The 20591-nt window shown below is 34.8% G+C and overlaps 1 protein-coding gene across 1 annotated transcript in view; it reads right to left on the reverse strand.

Annotated features, from left to right (window-relative positions):
- Positions 1 to 3539: 3539 nt before the first annotated feature.
- Positions 3540 to 20591, reverse strand: part of LOC121409960 (peroxisome assembly protein 26-like) — a 29209-nt gene continuing 12157 nt past the window's right edge. The window contains exons 2-6 of the mRNA XM_041601753.1: positions 16289 to 16780; positions 15746 to 15880; positions 14834 to 15129; positions 6511 to 6657; positions 3540 to 5968 (exon numbers count right to left, since the gene is read on the reverse strand). Coding sequence (XP_041457687.1) covers positions 5862 to 5968; positions 6511 to 6657; positions 14834 to 15129; positions 15746 to 15880; positions 16289 to 16545 — 942 coding nt within the window. The 5' untranslated portion in view covers positions 16546 to 16780 and the 3' untranslated portion in view covers positions 3540 to 5861. The remainder of the gene's footprint in view (positions 5969 to 6510; positions 6658 to 14833; positions 15130 to 15745; positions 15881 to 16288; positions 16781 to 20591) is intronic.

Raw genomic sequence — 20591 nt, forward strand, 5'->3', positions numbered from 1 at the left:
GTTATTACAAGGAAAACTGTATCCATACATGTAAAAGGTGTTTCACAAAGAATAAATTTGACTTAAAAGTTGCAATTAAATTCCTAGTTGTGTGCAGGATACATGCTCATACAGCAAACTTTGGGGTTTCCTACCAAAGATATGCATCAGATACTGTGTACGACTATGTGCGTTCATATAAGCATGAAAGTCAAAACAAAATCCTTTGTGAATCACCCTTGGTCTAAAATATAAACTTTCTCTTTCCAACATTGATTTGTATGTCATGGGAGATAATGATGTAGATTGTAAATAATGACAATAATGTAAACATTTTTTATTCAAAAAGATACAAATATCAAGGCACATGCATGTAAATGCACCATGCAGAATTCTTATGGTAATAATGATTATGGAGTACTCTCAAAGGCAAATGAATATATTGTACCTTGTATGTTTCATCATCTGCACTTTGTATATAAAGGTAGCATTGTAAATTATGTATTCAACATGCAAAATAATGTATGAAAACAATCATAATAAATGATATATAATCAAACTTATACGACTCATGCAGATGATAAAAAATATATTTCAGACTGAATTATACTTCATCTTGCATGCTTTATCATCTTTGGCACATTTGTTAAGAGTGCCTTATATTGAATCGATTTACAATGAATCTAATAAAACATTATATGAGAAACTAGATATTGTTAATCAAATATCAGATCAGAAATGTATTACAAATGACAAACTAAGAAAGAACTGTATATGAAAATTTTACAGATCTCTGAATATATTAAAAATTGAAAAAAAAACTGAGAACAAATTGAAGTATTACGAGCTGCAGCTGACCTAGTTGTAAATGAACATAAAATAAACAAAATTCCATGTACCTCAAAAGATTAAAGTATAAATGGGAAACTGATTATATCAACTTAACAGGTTCAAAATATTACAAGATGTGATAAAAAAAATCATGCATAGATACTGAGGTATAATATTCAATAATGAAATTATAAGCGCGTCTGCCGATGGATGTTATCAATTTTCATAGTAAAAATCATTTCACAATGTTTACAGCGCATTCTGAAATAATTGATGAAATACATGTTTTTATCATTCTTGCACTCGAGCAGATTTATTTTAAAGAGCTCTCATTTTGTGCAAGACATTTTATTGCACAAGTTTTACAAAAATCCAAGTTCTATGATAATGATATGGATGAAGATATAAATTGGTTCTGTCTAATTTCTGTTTGAACCCTTTATTATTTTACACCACTATGACATATCTAATCTAAGTTTTAATAGTTTGTTGCATCATGGGAAATCCATTGGTTCAAATGCCCCACAATGCTGTCCCTATGCTATGGACTGTAAAAGTACTACCGAAGCCCTTTAATATAAAAGATACAAAATATTGTATAATCAATTGTAAATGTTAGTCAATGAACATATACATGTTATTACTGTTGCTTGTAAATAGTAATATCTCTTTAGACATTAAAAAATTGTTATGTTACCCTCGTAAGTCCAAGGTCGGAAAGTTGGGTCGGTCGATTTCCTCATATTTTTCTTAAATACCTTAGCTGCTGCGCTGCACAAAGAAATCATGCATGGGTTGATTTATTAATGTAGTCAAACAGGACAAAACACATGTGCTTTTTTAATCCATGGAATACAAATTTGAGCAAATTTTTTTGCACGAATCTGTCATTTTCTCACAAAAACATTGCATTTGTACATTTTGGGTCTGCTAGTAAAACAACAGAGCGACCCAATTTTTCTCTACGGTCTATCAAATGATGGTAACGTAATTTTTTGTAAGGCCTTAAGCTAAAGGACCTTGATTTTCAAACTGGGAACAAGACTTACATCACAATAAACTATGTTTCATATTATAATGTTAATGCATTTTAAAATATATTTTATTTTTTATGTGTGTAATTGGTAAAATAATGGGTACTACATTTTATATATTAATTCTATCTAATATTTGATTTTATGTATTCGATTGTGACTCCCATTGTTAGTCTTAAGACTTTTTGACGATGCATTTTATTAAAACCGAATTGAATTTGAATCACGTCTACATCCTTTGTCCATAAACAAGGAAAAAACAAAATTACTACATGTATAAAAAAAAAAGATTAAATCAATGTGATAACTATTACAAATGTGCCCATTTTTCTGAACAGAATTTGATAATACAAAGTATATTTTATAAACATATACGACATAAACATCATCCAATAAATTCAATTTCAGTGATGACAATGATTAGCAAACATCTCTTCTCATTAATGAAAAAAATGGACAGCCTGCCATGATAGTGTAACTTAAAATGCACAGTATGAGTTTGTAAAATGAAGCAGCATTAAAAAATGAAGTGGCACTAGTGTCAAATCTTTCTGAATTTTATGTTTGAAAGTAACTCAGACCTTGTAAACCCTGTAAACATAATTTAACAAAGAACAAGAGGATTTTCCAAAATGTCTGTTTCTTAAACCACTCCGTTTTTTTCTCCAAAAAGGCATTATACATACAGGGTATTAAAGATGTGAGTGTGACAAATATTCCCAATAGGCCCTACTTAAAGACACACGCACAAATACTGCCTGGCAAACTGTGCCTAAAACAGTTTAGAGGAACTATTTCAATTTTCTATGAATTGTACTACTATGGGGTCACTGGCACTGGATTCTTTGAACTGAAAGGAATAAGATTGTGAGAAATGCAAAGCAAATTTGATTTTCTAGATTATCAAACTGGGGAAACTACATGATGTTGAGTTGAAGAGCAGAGTTAATTTCAATGTCCTCAGAACTGGTTTAAGATCTTTGTCACCATCATAAAATAAAAACACAGGCATTTGTAGCCACATTTGGCAAATCAATTGACTTATACTCTAACCACAAGTCGACAATCCTAGCCTTTTTATGTAGTTCATTGCACAGTGAGACAGAATAAATGCAGCATAACCTAAGGTAATTTCAGTCTCTGTCTTTTCAACCTTAAAAACAACAATAACTGCTGTTGCCAATCTTTCAGTCTGTGATTTCATCAGAACACTTCCAGATTATAGCAGATTCAAAATCAGTCTATTACCAGTAATCATTTCTAAATGATCCAAACCCACTCATCAATCCCTGAACAGAAAGTTACAGAACATAAATAAGCAATATCACATCTCACTAAATGGCCTACACTTACCCTAACCCTCTCTCAACTGAAACTTTAAGCAGAAACAATTATTATCCTATTTGGTGGTTCACCTACAACTTTTCTCAATATCATCATTAAAAGTAGCCAGAAAGCAAAATACCATAAGTTGTTGATTTCCTGAACTGTTTTTTTTTAATGATCTTTTGTATTGTTTTCCTCAACAGAGAATATTCCAAGGAAATCCTGAAGGAAATCAATTTAAAACCAAGGACGAGAAAAATATGTGAACCCCAGATAAACATTACTTCCTTGAGACTGTATATTATATGTATATTATACAACTATATTATCATTGTATGATATACGCAATAGGTTGTTTTTTTTCGATAAAGTGGACTCTAAAATGTACTGTTTTGGATATTGATAACTGTGCATGCAAGCAAAACAAAACATATCAACAAATAAATCATTAAATTTTGTGATTTGGATTAGTACCAGAAAACGATCACACTGATTTAGAATTTGATGCAATAATGATTTCATTGTGACATTTTAAGTTAAACCTGAACAGTATGGTCACAAATTATAACTGAGTATGTGTTGTTAAATCAATTGTAATAGTACTTGTATTCAATGCCAATGGAGGATAACCTACATAATTTATCATTTCATGAAACAGACATACCCTGCATTCCTTTGTTTACCAATGTAGGAATATGAATAATCAAAATCTGAAAGTAAGATTTTTTTTTGTACGCTCAAAATTTATGTTTCAAGTAATTGTAACTCATGTTTTTCTTTTCTAATGAAATAAAAATGCATGTCCTCCTCATTGTCAAGTATTATTATAATAATAACTTTATAAGTTTCATAATTTCCCACTTCATTGTACAACATATCATGATTCATAATGAATGCAAAATGTAAAACTTCTTCACAATACATGTAGATAGTCACGCTCAAACAGACTAATTATCATGTGTAAGTGAATAATAAGCCTTTTGCAAGTTCCATACTATTCAATTTTTTCCTGTTTTGTCAATAGAGGGCATATTTAATCATGCGCCAAACTAAAAGGGGATAAGTTGCAGGACGATGGCCACAGGGGCTACAAGGATGATAAAACCAACAGTTCTTACATGTATGGCTCTAAAGGAAAGACAATGTTTTCTTGCTATAAAAGAGATTTGTTTGTATAATAATTACATGATAACTGCACACGTACAAAACTAGCCATTATGATTGTAAATGTATTCTCTATACTATTTACATTCTGTACACTTTGAGCATTTTATTTTCTTAAATACCTACAAGAAGAAGAAAATACGTGTATCAAATACCTTACATATCCTCTGAGCTACTGCTGCCAACTGACTTTGAAAAGTACTTTCATACATTTCCCAGATATACATGTCTACATTTACATACAGCAAAGATGACAGACAAACAAACTTACATAAGTTTTTATTCTTGGTTACGTCGAGTACAAATAAAAGAAAGGAAGGAGCAATCAGAATAAATGAATTGCGATGTCATTTCATAGTTTTAGAAGCTGTTTTTCATGTAGCCTACAATTAACTTAAGCTTTGTGAATGCCTAATTCTGTTCTGTCCAATCCTTAGGGGTGAAATCCATCACAGAATTCATAACATGCGGTGGTTTAAACCTGGCCCCTTAAGAGACAGCAAAGTATATCATGATAAACAATTATATCCAATACCAAAGGCAAATAATTCACTGTAGCATGTTCACAAAGGTATAACTACCAATGATTTGGACCCTTTGCCGAATTTGGGTCAGCATGTTTTGTCTTTGGCTAAATAATGGAAGCAGTAGGATAGAGAGGACTATATTACCCTGGAGGAAGGGGAGTACCATTACCCCTCTATATACATTAAGCATGTACATTATATTCATCTCAAAATAGGGGAGGAAAGTGCATCCCCCCAACTGACTAGCAATTAAAACAGAATTAAATTTCTGAATAGACAGGATTAATCATTTAGTAAATGACAATTTGACAGACTATGAAGCAAATTTTTGTGCTGTATCCATTTCAACTATATCCTGTAAAGATACAAGTCGGCATTGATAAAGGCTGCATTGCATGAGTGACTTGAAATCTTGACACCACACTGTATCACCAAACTCCATAAATATTGAAAGTGAGAAGTTTCTGGCCGTCCTTGGTCACATTGCAGTTCTTGCTTTTGTTGAGTTTTCTCTTACTCTTTATAAGTATGGTGAGAGCATTGCTAGTTTTTCAATTATCCACAAAATATAAGTTTCATGTAGTTAGCATCCTTACTTATTTTAGGTATATCCTCAACTGTAGTTTGAAATGCACAGTGATACAGTGTATAATGTTGATGTGTTCAGCAAGGGTGTATCACACACAATAGTCTCATTATATTTGACAAGATGGATTCATGAGGCTCCACTATTTCACTTGCCTTGCTTTCAAGAACACATAATTAGTACCTGTAGTAGTACATCCCATAACAAATATTTGTACATAGCTTGGGGTCACACATCAATCCAATCTCAGAATACTGGACTGAATATTGACCAGTTCCAATCATTTCCAGAGATCTAAAGACAGGACAGGTGGGCTGGACCATGGGTGGGTCAAAACCGTTTACAGCAGGTACCACAAGTGGGGACAACCACAATAGTTCCAAGTACAAGGCTACAGTTCTCGTAATGCTCCCTCTATTGGGCTTCCTGGACCATGACATGGAAAGGAGCAAACAGTGATCGCCACACACCCACTAAACTACCCCACACAGCATTGGCCTGGGAAGCACCAGTAGGAATACCTGATAAAAAAAAACGTATCTACACATCGTCAGCATCAAGGATTATTTTTTAAAACTTTTTTTTTCAGCAAAACTATAATCTAAAGCATCCTGTACATTTTAAAACATGAATTCACAAGGGAGAATAGTTATCTAATACATCTTAGTTCCTCAGTTTCATTTCAAAAATTGTATAGACCCTGTTTAATTTGGCTGACCAAGCAACTTCAGCAACTTTATACAACAGTGTACCAGAAGTATGTTATTCAGCAAATTTATTTTCCTTGTCTGGTTGTCCCAAAGTAGTACACTTCTAGAGTGCAATTCCTGTATGTTTTTCTCATGATAAAAACCCATCAATACAAACGGTAAGCACTTTCCAATAAGTATTCAAACCTCATCACAATCCAGGAGAAAAATCAGCCCTCAAAGAGTTTTATGAAGAATTTTGAAGTGACTTTCACTGAAAATTTTTTCATAAGCGAATCAGTTGTAGGATTTCAGTAGCTTATAACAGCTGTCAACATAGATCACCGACAAATCATCACTACACTAAGTCTTACTTGTATTTGTCCTAAATAATAATAGGTAGAGGAAGACACTGATAAGGGCAAGGTTCTGAATCCGGTGTAATCCATGGGATGATGATGGGCTCAAGCGGGACACAAAGAATGAGCGCAGCTTCTGAAACAGGCTCAGCAAAATGTTACCTGAAACGGCAAGTCAAAATCAAAACGTTTAAAAATAACATATTGAATATTCAATACATAGAAATGAAGCACTGATCAAATAAGAGTGCTTTTCACATCAAGGAAAGAGAATGACAAATGTCACAAACCCATCATGAATACATTCTAAAGTGATTAAATTGATTCATAATCTTGCACAACTGAACAGCATATGAAATAATATATGTAATGTAATGAGAAAAAAAAGTAGCTAGCAAAACTTATGTACCGGTAGCTACATGAAACGCTATTGTATAATAGTAGGCGGCAAGTAGTAAGAATTCCAAAAATTTTCTGTAGAATCTGATTTTTTGTGCTATTTCTCCTATTTTTAGGGTGCTGAATACGAATCTGCTTGTTGCCAAATTTATAAATGCTGTCTTCGACCGTTGCCAAATAACATGTATTCCCATGTAATTGGTAGATAAACATGATATTAATTAGCCAAAAGATTGAATTCAAGGTTCCGATTAAATACAAATAAAATTCAGAAATATTTAAGATCATCAAAATAGTTCCAATTAGCCTGTTGCCATGGTAACGGCTCATTTTTCCTCCAGAAAAGTAAAAAAAATTATTTAAAGTTGTATAATCTGTTTTTTGTTTCATTTTCCCTGTGATTAGGGTGTTAAACATAGGGAGTGATTTTGCTAAATGTATAAATACACTTTTATTCCGTTGCCATGGCAACCAAATAATACCTAATTTGGTAAAAAAAAGATAATAACATGGAAAAAAAAGATAATGGCAGGAAAGACAATAAAAGCTACTTAATCTACATGTGTTGGGGTTTTCCCACTCATTTAGAACAAAAACTACATAAGTGTTATGCATGAGATTATTGGAATGATAGGAATTGATGTTGCCTTGACAATGCTTGAATTTAAAAATATATATCAATGTTGCAAATGGCCCGTTGCCATGGTAACATCTTATTTTTCTCAGAAAAGTACAAATTTTGATAAAATCATGTAGAGTCACTTTTTATCCTTTAATTTCCACTAAGTTTAGGTTGCTAAAAATTAATATGCTTGTTGGTAATTATGTAAGTACCATCTCAGACCATTGCCATGGCAACCAAATACCAACTTATTTGGTAAAAAATAACCTGTTGAAAAAGGTAATGGTGGATGTACAGTAAAAACGAACTAATCTACATGCGAAAGGCTTGACCCATTAATTTAATTTTTAAAGTAAGTATTCTGCATTAATTAATTAGAATGATAAAATGGATATTTCCTTAGCAACGCTTGATTTTATTAATAAATATCAATGATGCAAATGGCCTATTGTCATGGTAACGGCTCCATTTACACCAGAAAATAACAAATTTTAATAAAGATATGTCCGATTATTCTTTCATTTCCGCCAAAGTATACATGTAGGTTGCTAGACATTGATATGCTTGTTGCTGTTGCTTTGATAGTGGTTAATCAATTTAATTTCATATGATAAATATCAATGTTGCAAATTGCCTGATATGGTAAACATCACTCCTCGCAAAGTTCCCTCCTGCAGACTTTTCAACCTGAAGAAAGTAAACTGTGAGCAGTTTTCCATAGATCTGGATACATATCTTCAGAACCTCCCTGCACTCCCTACTCATGGTAACGGCTCCTTTTACACCAAAAAATAAAAAATTTTAATAAAGATATGTCCGATTATTCTTTCATTTCCGCCAAAGTATATTGTAGGTTGCTAGACATTGATATGCTTGTTGCTGTTGCTTTGATAGTGGTTAATCAATTTAATTTCATATGATAAATATCAATGTTGCAAATTGCCTGATGTCATGGTAAACATCACTCCTCGCAAAGTTCCCTCCTGCAGACTTTTCAACCTGAAGAAAGTAAACTGTGAGCAGTTTTCCATAGATCTGGATACATATCTTCAGAACCTCCCTGCACTCCCTACTCATTACGACACATTTTTAGAGCTGCTGAAGAAATCATCAAGGAAGAATATTCCACAGGGATGCCATACAAGCTATACTCAGGGCCAGCAGAAACACCAGATTCGGATCCTTGGGAATGACTCTACAAAGTCCCAATCTACATGTAGGTCCCAAGTTACCGCCGGCCAAGTGGCCAGCCAGCTTCTAGTGAACAGCGAAGTTCCATCCTCAAAGTTTGGGAATAGCCTGCCAAGAGTCATCTGAATTCACAAGAACTTTCAGCATGAACGACTTGTGCAATGCTATCAAAGCAATGAAGATCAGCAAGGCAGCTGGATTGGACGATGTCCTCGATCTGTGAACAGATGAAACATCTTGGACCTGTTGCACTCCAACGGCGGCTTGACATGCTAAACTACTGTCTTGAGTGAAAGCACAATGCCAAACTTATGGAGGAAATCAAGGGTAGTTGCCTTACTCAAGCCAGGCAAAACACCAGCCAGCCCAAAGAGCTACAGGCCAATATCTCTGCTTTGTCATACAAGATCTTTGAAAGGCTCCTCCACCACATTGCTCCCTTGGTGGATGAGCTCCTCATTCCAGAACAAGCAGGATTTAGGCCTGGAAAGTCTTGTACTAGTTAACTGCTGAATCTGACACAGTACATTGAAGATTGCTTCGAGGAAGGGTTGATAAAAAGAGCAGCCTTTGTTGACCTCATTGAAGCTTATGACACAATCATTGAATACTCACAAGGAAAGTCTTTGAGATGACCATGGACCTATCCATGGCCTGACACAGACGATTCAGAACATGCTCTCAAATCAACGGTTTTGTGAATCTCAGTGGTTCCAGTAGCAGATGGCTGACACACAAAAGGTCTCCCACAAGGAAGCATCATCGTCCTACTCTTTATCATCTACACAAATGACCAACCAATCCAAATAATGAGAGCTACCTGTCCGCTGATGACATTTGCATTTCTTCACACAAACAGTCCTTTGAAGAGATGAAAAAGCACTCAGCGATGCTCTGGTAGGCCTGACTCCTTACTACGCTGCAAATCATCTCTGGGCAAATCCATAGAAAACCCACTGAGTCAGTGCTTTCCACCTAAAAAACAGAGATGCAGACCAGTAACTAAGGGTCAGATGGTATAGAAAATGGTTGGAACACACCAGTAAGCCAATCTACCTTGACGTCACCCTAGACAGTTCCCTTACCTACAAAGAACATGTTGCCAAGACAAAGGCTAAAGTTGGAGCAAGGAACAGCATCCTGAAGAAGCTTTCGAACACAAAATGGGAACAGGTGCAAAACCATCCGTGCGACAGCTCCTGCTCTTTGCTACTTGACTGCTGAGCATGCAGTCCTTATCCGTTTTAGGTCATCACATGCTGCCACGATTGTTACAGCCCTGAATGCTGCTTGCAGAGCAATTACTGGCTGCGACAAAAACAAGAGCAGATGATCTCTAGCTAGAGTGTGGTATTGCCCATCCACACATCAGAAGAGAGGTATCAGCATAGGTGGAAAAAACAAGCAAGAAGATAACCATCTTCATCCACTCTTTTAAGTATATGAACCTGCCCAAAAAAGACTTAAATGAAGATGTAGCTTCCTTCACTTGACTGAATCCCTTGATGGCTCTGCTCATAATCAAAGGGTCACCCTATTGTCCAACTACCTACAGTCTGTGGTCAACGCTCAATCTCTCCAATGGACCTAGCGAATCGCTTCCCAGGTTCAAGTGAGGAATGTGTAGTGTAAAGATTTTTTTGACCATTTGTGCTCTAATTAATTTTATAACGAAAAAATAGCCAGTATGCCAATTTTTCTAAGGGTTTGTGAAATTTGGGAGAATTCAGCTACAGACAATTTTGAGAATATTTTGGGCAATTTGGACTAGAAATCTGACAGAAATAATGATTTAGGGGTAAAGTTTTTAAGAACTTGACATGCGACAACTATTTGCTGAATTGAATTACCCCCGACTTCTAACTCCAAGGTGGCTGCCAATTTAAGGGTCACAAATGATTCCATTTTGATAGAGAGTTGTTCAAAATATTTATTTGGGGGTTTTAGAGTCAAGAAATCAAAATTGGGGCCCTTTTGTACAAAGAGTTGCGATTGATCCGATCAATCGCAACTATGAAAAGCCAGCAAAATCAGCATATGAAATGCAGGTTTGTTCAAAAAGATTTCTAGATATGAATGTATATCTGTAAAGTCATTAATTTCTTAACAATTTTGTGTGATTTCCTTTGTTTACAAAAGACATTGTGCAATTTTTTCATAGAAAAAATTATGACACTGATGAATTTCCATAGAGTTACGATTGATCGGATCAATCGTAACTCTTTGTACAACAGGGCCCATTTACATTTGACACACTGACCTTGCCTTTAAAACGAATGGCGGTCGGTAGTAATTAAAAATGGGTGATGGGTTTGAATATGGCGTTCCTCAGGGTTTTGTACTGGGACCTATAGTTTTTTCTCTGTATTTATTACCACTTGGGGACACTTTGAGGCAGAATAATGTTGAATTTGATTTCTTTAGTTCCCAAATCTCCAACTAGTTTTCACAATGCTGTTGTATTCAGGAAATTAATGTATCAATGATAAGAAATAAAGTTAAGCCTACTCTTGAATGAACAAAAAGTCCTAGACATAGACACTATTTACCTGCCCATGTTCATTTGTTAATTGGTAATTCTGAACCTGCTGAATCTGTTAGAATTCTAGGTGTTGAACTTAATTTGTCATTAACGAGTAAGCAAGTAAATTCGCTTTGTAAAACCCAAAACTCCCATTTATACAAACATGGAGCTACCATGATACAATATAATGGCCGGAAAGATATTGACGGATGATGCTTGCCATCATGCTGTTCAATCACTGGGGTTCAGGCGCCTAGATATAGTCAAAACAGCACATTCAGAATCGAGCAGCCAGAAAGTATGATCATGTTTCCTTTGTTCAAAGAGCTTCACTTGCTACTGGTCAAAAACAGAATCATAGAAAAATTGCTTTGTTTACTTGTCAATTAATAACTTGACACCACAATACATTTCATGCTGGGTTTTTTCCATACCCTTTTCTATCCCCAACTTGGGTAAACAGTGCACAAGTTTCACTGGTCCCAGTATTCAAAATCAGTTCATGTCCTTCTGTACAATTATTTTTTGAATTTTATGTATAACACCCACTTAATATATTGTAAGCACTTGAAGAGTAGAATTATTCATTTTTATAATAATAAATGAAATAATATAGCCTAGGATTTGTATAGTGCTCCTATATTACCCTGGCTAAGCTAGTCTACCGCATCCGATGCTCACAACTTCCTTCAAGTATCCATTTACCTCACCTGGGTTGCAGTACAATATGGATAATTTTCTTGCTTTTAAAAGGAAAACACACCCCGGATTGAAAGAAAGAGGCTTAACCACTAGACCACGACGCCCCCACAATGTTAAGCTATATTGGAAAGTGCTTTGAGCATGTTTACATGAAGAACTTGCTATAAATGTTAAAATGTATGTATTTATTTTAAAGGACAAGTCCACCCCAACACAAAATTAAGTTTAATAAAAAGAGAAAAATCCAACAAACACAACACTGAAAATTTCATCAAAATCGGATGTAAAACATGAAAGTTATATTTTATATTTTCGCTTAATTTCACAAAAAACAGATACTGGCATTTTCTGGTCGGTATGCAAATGAGAAGACTGATGATGTCATCCACTCACTATGTCTTTTGCATTTTATTATGTGAAATATGAATTTTTCCTATTTTCTCCTCATTCTCATGTCTAATACAAAGTTTTATTCCTCCATGAACACATGTAATTAGCATTGTTTAATACTATATGGTTCAGTCAAGTTGGCCCTTATTGTCAAATCTGTATAAAATGAAATATTGTATAATTAAAACAATAAAAACAAAAGAAATAGTGAGGGACATCATCGACTGTCTCATTTGCGTATTACTGAGTTGTGCATATCACTGTTATGTGAAAAATAAGCAAAATTTAAAATGCCACAACTTTCTTCTTTTACATGAAATTTTCAGCGTTATGCTAGTATGATTTTTCTTTATTTATTCAAATCAACATTTATCGGGGTTGGACTTGACCTTTAATAGAAAGCTGTTAAAGATAATAATTATAACTCTAAAGTTTATTTGGCAAATTGACATAATCCTGGCCTTCTATTAGATACAACTGACCTTTTGAGGATACAAGGTAAAATTCTTCCATGTTTTAATGTAGACTCAATGTGGGACTTTCATGAAAAACCCATTCATTTAATAATCCTGAGAAGTTTTTTTTACATCAAAATACCCTTAACCTTCACCTTGTGACATGATATATAATTAACTTGAAAATTAATAAACCTAAGTAAAGTTTTTGATGTTGATACCACAGTACAGTCAAAGTTCATTGACCAGAACTTAAACCTGAAACTCCTGCACAATGATCAGTGATAGTTGAATACCTATATGCACTCTCAAAGTTTTGCCTTATCAGAAACTTGATGAGATTCAATGATGATAATACAACATGGCCAAATCTTGGCGATCGTAAAAGACCTAAGACCTTGATCATATGACCTGAAACTTGAACTTTATGATTAATGATAATGATTATGTCGATTGGACTTTATTATAAATTGAAAATGGCCCGAGGGAGTATTTTTACATTAACAAGCATATGGATGTTGAGCACCCTAACATTAGGGGAAATGAAACGAAAATCAGAAGTTTTTATCAACTTTGTATTTTTTTTGAGAAAAATCAGCTGTTACCATGGCAATGGGGGGTTGCATTCATATTTATATTAAATGCAAGTCTTACCAAGGCAACAGTAATTATTTTCTTTCAAATGAACTCATGCAGACCACTTACCGTATGTTTTGTTCAATATTAAACGAATGGTTCAAAATGTACGCAAGTAGATTGTGATTTTTATGGTATTTTCCATTTTTATCTCCCCCATATTATTCGGTTGCCATGGCAATGGTTTAAGATGGTATTTATACATTTAGCAACAAGCATATATAGATATAGCATCTTGTAATTAGAGGAAATGAAAGAAAATTCAGATTCTGTAATATTTTCTATCAAATGGATACTTTTCTGAGAAAAATAAGCTGTTACCATGGCAACGGCCAATTTGCAATATTCCTATTTATCTTTAAATTCAAACATTGTCAAGGCAACATCAATTCCTATCATTCCAATAAACTCCTGCAGAATACTTCCTGTAGTAGTTTTTGTTCTAAATGATTGGGAAAAAACCCAACGCATGTAGATTAGGTCGCTTTTATTGTATTTCTCGCCATTATCTTTTTTACCATGTTATTCCTTTTTTACCAAATAAGGTATTATTTGGTTGCCATGGCAATGTAATGAGAGTGTATTTATACATTTAGCAAAAATCACTCCTATGTTTAACACTGTAAACGCATGGAAAATGAAACAAAAAAAAAAGATTCTACAACTATAAATCAAATTTTTTACTTTTCTGGAAGAAAAATGAGCCGTTACCATGGCAACGGGCCAGTTGGAACTATTTTGATGATCTTAAATATGTCTTAATTTCATTTGTATTTAATCGGAACCTTGATTTCAATCTATTTGCTAATTTTTATCATGTTTATCTACCATTTACAGGGGTACACATGCTATTTTTGAGAAATTAATCTGTTGCCATGGCAACGGTCAAAGACGGCATTTATAAATTTGGCAACAAGCAGATTCATGTTCAGCACCCTCAAAATAGGGGAAATAGCACAAAAAATCAGATTCTACAGAAAATTTTTGGTAACCTTTAATATTATGACGAGGAGCTGTGTACTATAAAGAGGACTGTTGGAAAATAAATTATCCTTTTTATTTCTCAATTTTTTTCCTGGCAATCATTAATTGCACAATTGATCTTGAAATTTCAAATAATTCATAAAAGACCTGTGGCTATTTTGTGATTATAAATTTGTGGCTATGTTATAGAAAGAGGACATTTAAAATGGATAATGGAAAAAATGGAAAAGCTAAACAGTCTCTAAATTATGAATATATTTTGCTGTGATGGTTTATAAGTAAGCATGGGATCAAATTTTCAATGTCCAAAAGGAACTCATGGGAACCTTTTCTTAAACATGCTATGATCTATTAAAATAGCTAGGCCTAATAACAATGGTTTTACAATCTAATTCTACAATGGTAATGAGTGAAAAACTTGATATTCCTACTCACCAGGTTGTGAATGCTTGTCATTTTTACAACCATTGGTGGAACTACTCTCCTTTTGCTGCTGCAGTTCTGCCAAGTATTTCAAGTACCTCATCTTCCTATCTGGACTCAATACAGTGTTAGTTTCTATGTACTCCCTGGCAGCTTTCCACTGCCCCTGGGAGATATAAACCCTCTTGATGTATGTTTCAAGGACTGAGCAATACTGGTTGATGGACCAGCCATTCTGGGTCTTGAGCCACTGAGACGAGAACGACTCCGCTTCACCAAAGTTCCGAACTTTGCTGAATAGTAATATGCTGGGAAAGAGGGAGAGTATGTGTACTGTCAATTCTGCTATAGCTTGCACAGACGTTTTTATCTGTTTCTCTTGATACTAGATTGACAGTGGAACATATACCTTTAGAACATTTTGAAGTTTTCATTGTCTTGTCTTATTAGTTTTTCTCTATTTATTCAGGTAAAATGCTTTAAACCCCACATTCATTTGATAACAAAATAAATAATTCATTGCCCTTAAATAACCTTTGCCCTGAAATTTCATTTACATAATTTCTGATGATCGACATCTATTGTATGTAAATTTTATACAATGGAGTTATACCATCAATGTTACCTTGAAAATTAAAAAGTATAACCTTCATCAAAATAAGTTTTGTTTATATTAACACCACAACATGGTCAAAGTCATGTTACCTGACACTCATGTTAGATGATCAGTGACACTTGATTACCCTGTATCTAAGTTTCGTGATAGAGATCAATACCTTCAAAGTTACGATGACATTGCAAAATCTTGACATTGGTTGAGTTTTGGATACATTGACAATGCTGTCGCCGTCAGACAAGTAGCACATGTCTCACATCTGCTATGCAGACAAGTCAACATTGTTTTCTGCCACAGCTTTAACTTACCACATTAATACAATCCTTGGAGGAAGCTTTGAGATATCTCCATAACAAGACAAGAGAAATGGTAATGCTTGGTCCCATTTATCCAGCTCAGCGTATGCCTGCATGGCAAGTATGCACATCGATTCTAGATATTCCCTTTGAGGTAAACATAAAAATACAAATAATACAGTATAGGCTATAGCTTTTTAGTAAAATTAGAATGTGCAAGCTAAAGGAACAATGGGCAAGAGCTTGAATAAAGGAATTTTAAAGAATTTTCATTATAGGCATACTCCTAAGTTACAAGCATAAAATCCAACAACATTGCAAGGGATGCTTACAATGCCAAGCCAATACAGTATTTCTATCTCTATGAATTCATCTAAAATTCTAATAATCACTTGAAGCTTTAAAATATATGCCTTGTTATACCTTGTTATACACAATACATTAACAAATAGGAGTTGGGTTTAGGAAACAACAAGCATGTATGCAGTTAACTACTTAAGAACAAAAAAAATCATACTCATACTACCACTAAAGGTCAAAGAGAGCATTTATTACCTCATGGCATCTTTGTGCATTTTCTTCAGATTCTGTTCATTTTCATCTGATAGTCCATTCTGGATGTCAGTCCCATCTCTACTTCTAGACACTTGCTCTCCAATACGAGGAAAAACAACCTCCTGATTCCTATCCACACCTAACCTACACACCCGCAGCACCTCCTCATGACGTCGAAAGAGAAGCAAATCATTGGCAGCCTGGAGAATCTTCACCCCGTCGACCTGGTGACCTTCACGAGCCATCCCTATGTCCATCTCCAGTTTATAAACAAAATGAAGAAGTGGCCTGCAAATAGTGTCTCATTACAACCAACAGTATTGTATTGATGTTCACATGATAGACAAGTGTCCAATAAGAGGTATCTGGAGTGAAGTTGCACGTATCACCGTTCCTACTAAACTGTGGACAATATTCTTCAATGGCAGTTTATCATGGTTTGCTGAATTCCACCTTCTGTCTTTCTTAATCTTAAGCTGAGAAATCAGAAACCTGCATAATATAGCAAAACAAAAATGATTTCTTAAAATGCGAAATAAGACTGAAATAGGAAATATTAAAAATAAAGGACTGTGATATTTTTCCAAGAATATCCTGTCTTTTGCTCAAATTATTGGCATACTTATCAGATTGCTGAAGGATAATAGACCTGTAAGCAACAATATTAACTAACAAGTGGAACGCCTCTGGCAGTCTCACCTGCATTATGCAATTCGATACAGCAGTGCTGACTTTGAAAACAGCTATTAAATAATTACTCACAAAAGGATACTATGTCCATTGACCAAGATGACCTTTGACCATGATCATGTGACCTAAGACATGTGCAAAACAATCATTAATACTTGATTACCCTTATGTCTATGTTTCATGAACTACATGTGTAGATTCATACACTTTCTTAGTTATGATGCAAATTCAACTACACCCAACATGGCCAAAGTTCATTGACCCTAAATTACCGTTGATTTTGGTTATGTGACCCGAAACAAGCACAAGATATTCAGGGATACATGGTTACTCTAATGTCCCAAGTTTCATGAACTAGATCTATCAACTTAAAAGTTACGATAATTCCACCAATACCCCCCCCACATTATCAAAGTTTCTTGACCCTAAATGACCATTAACCTAGATCATGTGATATGAAACTTGCACAAGATGTTCAGGGATACTTAATTGCTCTTACATCTAAGTTTCATGAACTAGATCCATAAAATGTCAAAGTTATGATGACATTTCCTCAAATACCCCCAATATGGTCAAAGTTCGTTGACCCTAATTGACCTTTGACCTTGGTCATGTGACTCGAAACTGAGTCAGGATGTTCAGTAATACTTGTTTACCCTTATGGCCAAGTTTCATCAACTAGGTCCATATACTTTCAAAGTTATGACGAAATTTCAAAAACTTAACCTTAGGTTAAGATTTCGATGTAGATTCCCCCTACATGGCCAAAGTTCATTGACCTTAAATGACTTTTTAACTTGGTCATGAGACCTGAAACTCGCACAGGATGTTCAGTGATACTTGATTACACTTATGTTGAAGTTTCATGAATCAGATCCATACACTTTCTAAGTTATGCTGTCATTTCAAAAACTTAACCTTCAGTTTTATAAACTATCTAGACAAATACACTTTCAGAGTATACCCGGGCGTTGTCTGGGCGTTGTGGCGTGCGCCTGTAATCCAAGCTGTGGGGAAGTTACAAATTGATGCAGAGGTTCGAGGTTCGAGCCCTGGTCACATCTTTCGGATGGTGATGTTAAAGGTCGGTCCCAGACGTAAATAATCATATCTGATTGATACACGTCTGACAAAACTCAAATACACACACACACACCCCCAACATGGCCAAAGATCATTGACCTTAAATGACATTTGACCTTGCTCATGTGACCTGAAACTCGCACAGGATGTTCAGTGATACTTGATTACTCTTATGTCCAAATTTCACGAATCAGATCCATGAACTTACAGTTATGATGGAAATTCAACAAATACCCCCAACTTGGTCAAAGTTCATTGACCCAAATTGACCTTTGACTTCGGTTATGTGACTCGAAACTGAGGCAGGATGTTCAGTAAAACTTGTTTAGGTCCATATACTTATGACGAAATTTCAAAACTTAACCTTAGGTTAAGATTTTGATGTAGATTCCCCCAACATGGTCAAAGTTCATTGACCCTAAATGACCTTTGACCTTGGACATGTGACCTGAAACTCAGGCAGGATGTTCAGTAATTACTTGATTAAACTTATGTCAAATTTTCATGAACTACATGAAAGTTATGCTGTCATTAAAAAAACTTGACCTTTGGTTTAGATTTGATGTTGACGCTACCGTCGGAAAAGCGGCACCTATAGTCTCACTCTGCTATGCAAGTGAGACAAAAACATAACAAAGGAGAACCGAAAGGAAAGCCTCCTTCTCCAATTCAAATTACAGCAAAAATGACAAAATAAAAACATGTTATGGTTGTGTATATTGTCATTGATATCATAGATCAAGGAAAATTTTATGGAGGAGAGATTGGGGTTAGTTGGAACATTTTTGACAAAATGGCTGTAAAATCCAAATAATTTTATTAAAGAAAAAATCAATATATCAGCTTAAAGCATATACATCTAAGGGCTTCAAATGTACCCCATTAAATGTTTAACTCTATGGTTACTAAAAATCCACCTTGAACAAGACCATCGCAAACATTCCAACTTACCCCATATGCGGGGTATTAAAGTTGGAACATGGTATGTGGTAAGTTGGAACACTGCATGGTCAATTAAGAATTATACTAAAACTTCTTACAACTGTAATATCGTATAGTTTCAGCCTATTTGCTTTATTTTTTTTTCAAGTTCGAAATATTAAAGGTGTATATTCTGATTTGTTGATCTTTAATGTTTTCTATTATACAGCCACTCATGCTAGCCCATACTGTGGAGTAGAATTCAGCGTATTTGTGTGCGTTCGATTTTACATGCAATTAAAATGTATCAGCAATTTCATGTACTTCTGCATCAAATTTACATGACAAAAATTAATTATTTATATTTTTAACTTATTAATTATGCAAATAAGCATATGAAATCTGCCCTAAATTTGTTTTTTGTATGCGTTTGCCTTTAACTCAATTTATTTAGCTAGTAGAATACTAATTTTTGGTCAGAGTATCAATTTTTACGTTAATAACAAATATCTACAAAAAATTGCAAAAAAAAAATTCTTATGTATTTCTTTGTTTTTTCGAACTTTTTTTTTTGTTTTTTTCCAATGAACTCTGTAGAGGACCCTTTTGCAATCATAAATTGCATGAAATAAATCCATTTGAATAAACAAAAGTAATAACAATCATACATTTATGAATTTTGGTTGAAACGCAATTTGCATTGACCTTGTACATGGAATCATGTTTTTGAGCAATTTTTGGTCCGACATGCACATATAAAATGTTGCGTTATTTCAAAATCGGGCACCGGGCATCGCAAAGTTGTCTCAAATAATGAGCAAAAAATTTGCACAATGGCATAGTGACAAAATTTGACAAGTGGGGCTCAAAATGACCCCCCCCCCCCCCCGTATCATAAGGGTTAATATTGAATTATACCCTTTTTACACAGGCTAAAATTTCTTTAACCCCGTAATATAGGTGGGGCTAAATGGCAATTTAGCCCCACCTATAGTACGGGGTTAAGCTTAGCCCACTTTCTTTTTACACAGCATTTTTGCAAAGTGGGCTAACCCCACCTATAGTACGGGATTTGGCCCTGCAAAAAAGCAGGGTTATCCCACCAATTGCGGTGCTAAGAGCAATAGTACGGGGTTAAGATCGCATGTGTAAAACGAAAGTGGGCTAAGTTTAACCCCGTACTATAGGTGGGGCTACATCGCCTACATGGCAATTTGGCCCCACCTATAGTACGGGGTTAAGGAAATTGTAGCGTGTGTAAAAAGTGTACGAGTGAAGTACTTGTACTGCGAATGATCAAAAAAAAACACTAGTCCGGGGTTAGTGAGTTTCGTGTGTGAAAAGCAAGCATTCCTTATCCGGGGTTAGCAATAACAATTTGGCATGTGTGAAAAGGAAAAAAAAATAGTATGGGGTTAAGGATAGTACGGGGTAAGCGATAGTCCGGGGTTAAGAAAATCCTGTGTAAAAAGGGCATTAGGGGCCTACAACATTTAGGCCTTAAATGCACACTCAGACATGTACAGTAACTGAGAAACAAAACAAGCATGGCTCATTGGCTGACAATACATGTTCATAAGAGCGTGAAATACTGTATACATTCTTTTTT

The sequence above is a fragment of the Lytechinus variegatus genome, chromosome 3, assembly GCF_018143015.1.
Source record: "Lytechinus variegatus isolate NC3 chromosome 3, Lvar_3.0, whole genome shotgun sequence".
Lineage (NCBI taxonomy): Eukaryota > Metazoa > Echinodermata > Echinoidea > Temnopleuroida > Toxopneustidae > Lytechinus > Lytechinus variegatus.